The 10,000-nt window shown below is 41.0% G+C and overlaps 1 protein-coding gene across 1 annotated transcript in view; it reads left to right on the forward strand.

Moving 5' to 3' along the window:
• The first annotated feature begins 350 nt into the window (after positions 1-350).
• LOC143018631 (transmembrane protein 53-like) overlaps positions 351-10,000 on the forward strand; it is a 77,711-nt gene continuing 68,061 nt past the window's right edge. The window contains exon 1 of the mRNA XM_076174178.1: positions 351-849. Within this exon, the coding sequence (XP_076030293.1) occupies positions 802-849 (48 nt within the window). The 5' untranslated portion in view covers positions 351-801. The remainder of the gene's footprint in view (positions 850-10,000) is intronic.

Genomic DNA, 10,000 nt, shown 5'->3' on the forward strand with positions numbered 1-10,000 from the left:
CATTTCACCCGTATTTCTTAATTCAATTATCCAATATTTGAATATTGGTCCTAATACATCTGTACCGAAGCACACTGTCGATCCCCTACAAAGGATGCTTGAATCCAACCATTCGAAAAATAGAAACGTGCACAGGTTCTTGCCACAATTTTACATCTATTTAGTTTGAGTAGTCAATTTTTCGTATAAGTTAACTTTAAAGAACATTATCAACTACATTTCAGGTATATGTCTGAAAAGGAATTTAAGTATTCGATTGATTTAAAGGTCTGGATAGATGAAACACCAAGAGGCGTATGGCAACTCTTTCAAAGCCGCGTCTGAAAAATGTGTTCTGCTGCAAGCTATAACACCCTCCACTCTCCACCAGGCGGGCATTCTAGGTGGATGTAGTCGGCGTTCCGGGCACTAACCCCAAATTACTTTAATTTTAAGTGTTTATTTTTGTTGTGTGTCGTCTGAGTATGTCCCACTGATATAAGAAGAAAATCTTTGCACAAGAAACGGAAAGTAGTCTAATATTATACGTACACGTCGCCGTTAAGACATCGGAAGCAGCACTTTCAAGCTAAGCTGTTGGGGACTCAGATGAAAAAATTGTTCTCGTGACAACCACCACTGCTAGTCTCGGAAAATCTGTTGAAAAAGAGGAGACTCACTGTGGTTCAGTGAACTGTGATCTTGAATTTACGACAGGGAACTGAAACAAGGTATTGAATTATGGAGTGATAGATTTGTGTTCTAAATCTAGTTGCAACAGAGGTCAAATTTCACGTTCGCGAAAATTATCTTCAGTGCAAGATGCATGTAACAAGCCTGCTTTCAACGCTTCGAAACTCCACACCAACGGTATGTACATGAGATCAATGTAGGACTAGATGAATATCATCAATAGTAAGAATGCAGATGTATTTCTTACATTTGTGTAACTTGTGGAACCAAAATATTCTTGAATTGTTCCGTGTTGTTGACATTTGAGGAAAGGTATGTAGGCAAGGAATGTGTCATTCTTATTGAATATTTATGGATCATAGACTTAGTCGATAAGGCTGGAGTGCTTTGCATGCCTTACCGGTAGCTGTTCGGTTGATCAAACTTTACATAGCTTTTCACTTTCATTTACTTTGTTTATTATGTGGCAACATGTTTCACGATATTTTTAATTCTGTGTCATGGAGTTTGTTCCTTATACATGTTTTCATTATTTCACAGCCACTGATATTTGGTGGTTCATTTTCAACAAGACGAAATAAAGAACAAACTGCGTGGATGTGGCAGTGTCACTTTTAGCCGGATGCAAGTATAATGTTGTGCTTGCAAAGTGCGTGCACGAAATATCTTTTAAGTATTTTGTTAAAATTGAAACAGCGCATGGATCCTTTGACCTGACGGCTGTCCTCTACGGTTTTTCTTTAGTCTATTGCCAGGAGATATTATTTATAACAGTGATGATCTAGACTGAATTAATTGATATTACAGAGGTATAAGCAAGCGTTGACTGTACAGTTCTCCATATGGTAGTTACCGTAGATGGTGTGTCGGAGTTCGTATGACGGGGGAGGGTTTATGGGAGCGAGTTGCCAGGTAGTAAATAAAATGTGTGAATGTTGGTGTTGCAGATTATTGAATTGTCGAAGAGTTGGTGGGACGTCCATATGAAAAAAATGTATATTTCTTAAGTCTGGTGTAGAAAGTGGTGGGAGGGCGGAATGTAGCTTAACACCAGACATTTCTGCATAAGAACGAAATTATTTGAACTTGACAGTCCGGGGTCGGTTGCTAAGGCGGAATACAGTATACGCATCATCTTTTAAAAATAAAAATTCACATTTACAGTGTGACACTAAAACATTACGTGCTTTATTAAAACGTTTGTGTAAATGGGAGAATATATGTGCAGATTAGAATGAAAAAAGAATGGGTCAAATTTATTGAAATTTAAAATTATTTATTAGAATGTCAACAGCGTGAAGATGGCAGTAAACTGTATCTGTCAGGATGTATAAAACAGATAAATATAATGCTTGATGTCATAGAAGTCTCCCCCGGACTTGGTGAAGGGTTATAGTATTAAGAAAATTGGAATCAAAATGGTTGTTACACACTGTTACAAGCCAGCGTCACGCACGCACGCGCGCGCGCACACACACACACACACACACACACACACACACACACACACACACACACACACACACACACACACACACACACACACACGCACGCACCACACTGGGAACTATTGTGAGAAAAATCTGTTGGTAGTTGTAGGTGAAAATAAAGAGAAAATTGGACATACACATTGAAAGTGTTGTTTCAAATAGAGCTGTGGACATGTGTAACACACACACACACACACACACACACACACACACACACACACACAACACACACACACAATTATATATATATATATATATATATATATATATAATGTGTATATATATATATATATGTGTATATATATATATATATATATATATGTATATATATATATATGTATATATAATTATATATGTATATGTATATATATGTGTATATGTATATATATGTATATATGTATATATATGTATTATATATATGTATATATGTATATATGTATTATTATATATGTATATGTATATATATATATATATATATATATATGTATATATATATGTATTGTAACCCTTTTAGTGTTGAGGGTTACATAAGGAGGACTTAGTGCGGGCTAGATAAACTTCCAAAACGTCACTTTTCTTCTTTTTATTACAAAATTGGAATTTATCTAGTTTCAATACACTATTATCATACAGTCTGGTTAAAAAAAGAAAAGATCACTAACACACGTTGCACAGCTTTCTTTCACAATTGTTTTCTATATAGTTTTGAGCTCTAGGCCACCTCACTCACTAACTTCTAGTCCCTAGAGCACATCTCACACACCTGCTCCTGGTCGTGTGCACTGGGGTTTCCTTCCGGGAAATGCTGAGTTTGGTGAATTTTGAGGTGCTTTGAGTCACTTTGTTAACGTTTTTAGTGGGGTTGTTTCGCCCTATATAAATTGTTCTAGGTTCATAATTGTACTAACATGATATGTTGTATACATAATATATATCCAGGGGGAAAGGGTTGAACAGTATTGTGTTCCCGTGTGTTAATCGGGGTTGGTGATTGATGGTATCTATTGTGTGTTCGTGTGTGTGTTTGCTTCCGGGCGCCCGGCAAAAACTGCTGATTCAATTGGCGTCAGTTTGACGATCAGAACGGATGTCAATGTGCCGTGATGTCTGGGTGCATGGTGCATGGGAATGGTGATGGTGTATACATATCGCCCTCCCCCTGGGGTTAGGTGGCACCCGGCACCTAATGGTACATGGTTAACAAATATAATATTGATATATATATATATATATATATATATATATATATATATATATATAGTTATATAGTCAGAGACACAAAATCTTTGGGTGGTTATAGGTGGAGAAGGGGGGGTATGATGTTGAATTGATTATGAGGGTCCCAAGAGGACATGTTGAACAAGAAATAATGGGTATGTGATGTTGTGTCTCTGAATGGGGAATAAGGTTGTGTTTCACCAGTATTTATATATATTTTCAACTTTTATCTATGAGTTTGTGTAACACTTATATATTATTTCCGAGAAACTCTTATCTGTGAGTTTGTATGTCACTATAGTATGTTTTCTGAGAAACTCTTATCTGTGAGTTTGTATGGCACTATCTGTGGTAAGATATTGGTGAGACACAAGATAAAACTTATCCTAGGTTTACAACAATTTGGGAAAACATTTTTTAAGCATTTATTTCATGCAAAAGTATTTTGTTAGTATTATTATTATTATAAAAATGATGATTAAGGTTGAGAGGGCAGTGGAGGCATAGGGTAAGATTTTATAGTGTAGATCTAAAGAGTCTATATCAAGGGTAGTTGATTTGTTTAGGAGACGTACCATGTCTATCTCACTTGGGAGGATGGTATCGGGGATCTTAGGGAGGGGTGGGAGTATTAGTTGGGTTATGGGACCTAGATTGTGGGTGGTGTTTAGAGTGCCTTGGTAGTGGAGTTGGTTAGGTAGGAGCATTGAGTCCATCATATAGATGTGACAGGTGTCAGGTAGGGTGATAGAGCCGTTGATCTTATGGTGGGAGGGTGGTTTGTGTAGGCATATTACGGATACTATTGTGGGGTGGGGGAGAAATATGAAGTGTTTATTTCCTACGTGGATGTGGTGTATTTGAGTGTTGTCCAAAAAGCGAAAGTCGCATGTCTCGGAAAGGTTGACTTTGGGTGTTGTGAGTTCTGAGAGGCAAGGTTGGGATTTGGTTAGTTGGAAATGGAATGGGTAAGCTGGGCAGATATAGAAGTTTGGACGTGCTGTCTTGCAGGTTGCCATGGTTTCTGGGGAGGTAAGGGTTATCCATTGTCCATCAGTTGATTTTAGGATGGTGGAGGTTGGCATGTTGAGGGTCATGGTGCGGTTTTGGTAAGGGTAGGGAAAGGGGTAAATTTCCCAAAGGGAGAATCTCTTGATCTTCCCAATCTTCCCAACTATCCGAAAGATCGTTGGCCAAAGGTCTGAGGATTTCAAGCACTTTTCTGTTTGTGCGTTCAACTAGTCCATTCCCTTGTGGATGGTAGGCAGTGGCGAAGGTTTGATTTATGTTATATAAATGTGCTATTTCGCGCATTACTTCATTCTTGAATTCAGAACCGTTATCAGACAGCATTTGTCTTGGTATATTATACCTGCAGAATATGTTGTTAACCAATGCTTTGGCCACAGTCTCTGCTGTTTTGTCTTGTAGTGGGACTAGGATTGTGTATTTTGACAGATAGTCGACTGCTGTGAGTACATAATTGGAACCTTGATGGCTCACTGGCATTTTAAGTAGGTCAATGCCAAGTGTTTCCCATGGTTCGGCAGGGAGTGGGATGTCTTTGATATTGAGTTGTTTGGGGTCAGGTCCTCTGAATTGGTTGCAAGTGACACATGAGTCTATATGTGTGGTTATGTCTTTTTTCATATGTGTCCATAAATATGAATGCCTAGCAGTAGTCAGTGTCTTGTCCCTGCCTGAGTGGCCTCCCATTGCGCTGTCGTGCAATATGTGTAGGACCTTGGGAACTAGGGCTTTGGGGATGACAGTAACTTCTCTGTCGTTAGTGGTTATCCTTATGATTCCGTCGACCAGTTTGAGTTCCTCTATAGGGACAGGTGGTCGGGACTGTAAGGGTGTTCTTGAAAGTAGATGTTGTTTTACTTTAGACCATGTCGGGTCTTTGTCTATTTATTCTCTAAGGTCTTGCATAGGAATACAGGTTTTTGTTAAGGTCGATATGTGGATTTGTCTGCTTAGTGAGTCAGCTACTACGTTAGCTTTTCCAGCTAAGTATGTGATTTTAGGGTCAAAGTCTAGTAAGGTGGTTTTCCACCTAGCAATTCTGCCATGTAGGTCTTTAGAGTTAAAGAGGTAGACTAGGGGTTGGTGGTCTGTAAAGATGTTAATCCTATATCCTAGTATGAGGTATTTGAAATGTTTTAAACCCCATATCAATGCAAGCCCTTCTTTGTGGGTTGTTGAATAATTACTTTCAGACTTATTTAGTACTCTACTTGCGTATGCAATGGGGTGCTCTTTCCCGTTTTCATCCTTCTGTTGTAGAACTGCGCCTATTCCTTTAGAGGAGGCGTCGGTGTAAAGAAGGAATTCTTTCTTCATGTCAGGAAAGGCTAGGACAGGAGCTGTGGTAAGAGCATGTTTAAGGGTGTCGAAGCTTGTCTGTTCCGCTTCAGACCATTTGAATGTCTCGCCTTTTCTTGTGAATTTGGTGAGAGGGGATGCTATGTGTGCAAAATTTTGTATGAAGTGTCTATAGTATGAGGCTAGTCCTACGAAACTTCTTGTTTCATCTGCGTTTCTAGGGGTTGGGAAGGATGCAATGGCATTTATTTTGTCTGTGGTGGTATGGATGCCTTGGGCGTCTACCTTATGGCCTAGGAAGGTGAGTTCCGTCTGTAGGAATTTGCACTTTCCTAGTTGGATTTTCAATCCCGCGCTTTTTAGTCTTTTTAGGATAATCTCTAGTATATGGAGGTGGTCAGTTTGTGTGGGGCTATAGATGATGAGGTCGTCTAAGTAGACGAATAATGAGATTCCTATCATATCGCTGAAAATGCGATTCATTAATCTCTGTTGGGTTGAGGGGGCATTCTTAAGGCCAAAGGGCATGCGCTCGAAGTGGAAATGTCCCTTATCTGTAGAGAATGCAGTTACGGGTTTTGATTCATCTGTCAGTTCCACTTGCCAGAAGGCTGACTTAAGGTCAATTGTGGAAAATACAGAATTCCCGTTTCCAATGGATTGCAAGACATCCTGCATGGCAGGGAGTGGGTGTGGGTCAGATTGAGTTAGGTGATTGACTTTCCTAAAATCTACAACAGGGCGTAGGGTTCCGTCTGTGGTAGAGGCTCGGAAGAGGGGACTGTTCCTAGGGGAATCCGAGTGAGAAATTACACCTTGGTGTAACATATCATGCACACTGTTGTTTACTTGTGTTTTCCTACTGTGGGGTATGCGGTAAGCAGGGGTGTATGAGGAGGGGGTGTTGGGGGGGATTTGGATGTGGTGTTTAGTTATATCACATTTGCCTAGAGGTTCACCTTCTAAGGCGATAGCCGATCTAGTCCTTTGGAGGAGGTTTAGTAGCTTGTAACGTATCTCTTCGTTGGCTGATGTTGTTATTTGGTTGGGGTGGATAGGGGTGAGGTTTTGTGTTTGTCCTACAGTGTTGATGTGTTGTGGGAGTGGTTCTTGGATTGGGGAATTATGAAGGTGGACTGAACAAATGTTTGTGTTCTTTCTGATTTTGCGGTGTTGGTCTGAGAGATTCGTTAACATAGCTAGGGTGTGTTTATTTTCTTACACTAAATCCCATGAAGGTTCGAGGGATATATTGTTAACTCTTGACGTGACTGGGTCAATTATGACATCCTGGTGTTGGATTGCTCCGGGTATATATAGTGGGACTGTTATTGAATGTCTAGGGGGTATGATGACTGTGTTAGACATCAATGCCTTTGAAGTGACATAAGGTGGTGGACGGAATGAGTAGCTCTTAGTTGGAGAGGGGTTATTTAAGCCAGATAGACATGAAAGAGGTTGTGTGTCTGGGTCGGGTGTTTCAGGAATTTTGGAGTCGTCATTTTCGTCTCGGAAGGAGATTTTGTTGGTATCTAAGTTGATGATGGACTTCCAGTCTCGTAGGGACTTTAAACCTATTATAATTTACCTTGGTGGTCGAGACTCCATTCATCAGCTAAGTGGAAGGATGTGAGGCCTACCTGGGATTTGTTAATTTCTATATCTAAGTCTATCCTATCATGAAGTGATATGGTACTTCCTTCTATCAGTAGGCCTTCTGTGTTGGAGTACTGGATTTGGGGTGGGTCATTAAGTGCTTCGTAGAGAGCTCTGGGTATGAGGTTCAGGTTTGTGCCTGTATCAACCATCATCTCAACACTGGTTTGATCTAGTGTTACCTTTAGAGTGATATAGTTGTGAGGTGGGTCGGACGTTCCTATGGTGGTCTGGTGCGTGAGGCTGGTACGCGTTCCCCCAATCGGTGTTGGGTTGTGTGTGTTGAGTTTGATGCTCTGTGGGAGGACGGTGTTTGTTGTGATGCCGTAACTGGTTTGTTTGTTTTCTGATGAGGATGTGGTTGTGATCTTTGTTGAGAACATTCCTCGTTGGAGTGAGTTGTGGTTTTGTGTAGGTTGCAGTATTTACCTGGCCGTGTTGGTCTTGATATGTTGAGTGGTGTGGGCGGCAGAGATTTATCTTCTCTAAGTTAGAGTAGTTAGGATTTTTAGAGAAAAAAAGGTCACATGCCGTCAGGAAGTCAGTGATGGAGAGTCCACTAGTTTGAGAGAAGGTGGGGATTTCGGTTAGAGGGGAGATAGTTTGGTAGTTATTGATTATTGTAGGTTGGAGTTGGGATGTATGTGGTGGGAGTTGTGGGTGAGGATGTTGCGATGGATTTGGGGCAGGGTTAGGTGTTGGGTAGGGATGTGGGGTGAAGGCTGTTTGCCTTGACGTGAGGTTGGGAGAAGGGAAGGCTAAGTTCTCGTATGCATGGGTTGTGGGGTTTGGGGGTTGTTGTTGGGGGTCTACATGAGGGGCAACTGAGTTGTGGTGAGGTGTGGGGAGGGGTTGAGGGGTAAGAGTTGTTGGTTTGCGTCAAGCAGTTCAACGTGGGATGAGGCATATTCTATGTGTGGGTTGTCAACGTTATTCTCGGGAATATTTGTAGAATCTACTTTGGGTGTGGAATGATCGATGTCACTGGGGGATTCCTTTTCTTTCGATGGAAAAAGGAATGAGTCAATTATATTCTTGAATTTGGAACTCGTTCCTGAAGCCATTTTAGTGTCTAACTAGGGATGCATGCATTACCTAAAAGATAGTGTGTTATAGTTAAGAAGAGAGGTATAAGTTATCAATAGGTAATATGCAAGCAAGAATCACTTAACTGATAAAATGCATATCAAAATGGCACAATGGATAAAAATGGGGTGATAATAATGTCATAAAATTGTAAATATGAGGTACAATATATATATGAAGGTAATAGTTAAATCTAAAAAAAAATTATTGCATGTACAAATATATAAAGTTATAAATTGGGGAAATTACATATAACAGGTAATTAATTTTATGTATATATTTATATAAAGCACCGTATGTATATATGTATGTCTAATTGTATTTAATATTGTTGAATAAACCTATAATAATCAAATCAAAATCAATAATCATAACATTTGTTGTTGTTTTGTGATCTTTCTCGGAAGTTAAAATTACACTAATATATCTTAGGAATTGTAATTAAAATGATTATTTTATGCCTTTGACACGTGGTTTATATTGCACTGTTACCTTAGTGACGTAAAAAAAGAGTTAGTTCCAATAATTCTGCGTGGGCTGTGTTGACGTTCTGCTGACGGCAGTGTCAGCAATTTTCGGTGAGCCAAGGTTGGCGGTGGGTGGAGGTGGGTTAAGCGCGAACGCTGACCCGAAGCGAAGAGCAGGTATGTTAGGCGGGTCCGGGCCTAACTGCTGTGAAGCTCCTGGTCTGGGTGGAAGGGGTGGAGGTGGGTTAGGCGGGTCGGGGCCTGACCGATGCGGGGCTCCTGGTGTGGGTGGTCATGGAGGGGTGGGGGTGGAGGCGGGTTCTCGTCCGGCCCCTGAATTAAAAAAAAAGGGGGAAATTAGTGGGAGTCTATGGTTTATACTCACGGTGATTGGTGACGGTAGTTTTGGATGGCGGATGAGATTTTCTCTCGGATGTGTCTCGTCGGCCTGGGTCCACTGCGTCTTGACTGAAGTCGTGGTGTGTCGATGTAGGAGGTGGTGCGCAGGATATCAGGAGTTGATTTAAATCGGCTGGTCTCGGCTTGGGTGTGCTGCTTGAAAGGGTGGTGGGGTTGGTTACCGAGGTGCTGAGGTTGCAGATTTGTGTTGTTCTCGGGTGAGGACGGTAGGGGTGAGGTGGAGTATCTTCTTTCGGAGACTGGATCTTGTGGTAGCTGAATGGAATCTTGTGGTTGGATTGAAGTTCAAACTCTCGGTTGGGAGTCTTGTTTGAATTTGGATTGGAATCTTGATACAGTGCTGTGTAGGGTTGACAGGTTCTTCTAATCTGACAGAGGTGTCACTGTAGACATCTGTCTACACAGGTGTGGTAGCTTACTGCCACCAGGTGGTTTAAAATCGAAAGCCTTCGATTTCACCACCAATTCTAAGAATGATCCAATCTTAGAATTGAGACTGTCGTCTCGAAGGGAGTGGCTGGTGGAGGGCGAGTGGGTAGACGTGTCGCTTGCTTGACGGAGTGATATCTGCTTCGTAGACAGTGATCTTGGTCTTCAGAGCTGCGGGTGCGGCTGGTTTGCTTGGAGCTGAATAGAATCAAGTGGCTTGATTCCTTTATTCTG

The sequence above is a fragment of the Oratosquilla oratoria genome, chromosome 35, assembly GCF_046742065.1.
Source record: "Oratosquilla oratoria isolate Oo_2021 chromosome 35, ASM4674206v1, whole genome shotgun sequence".
Lineage (NCBI taxonomy): Eukaryota > Metazoa > Arthropoda > Malacostraca > Stomatopoda > Squillidae > Oratosquilla > Oratosquilla oratoria.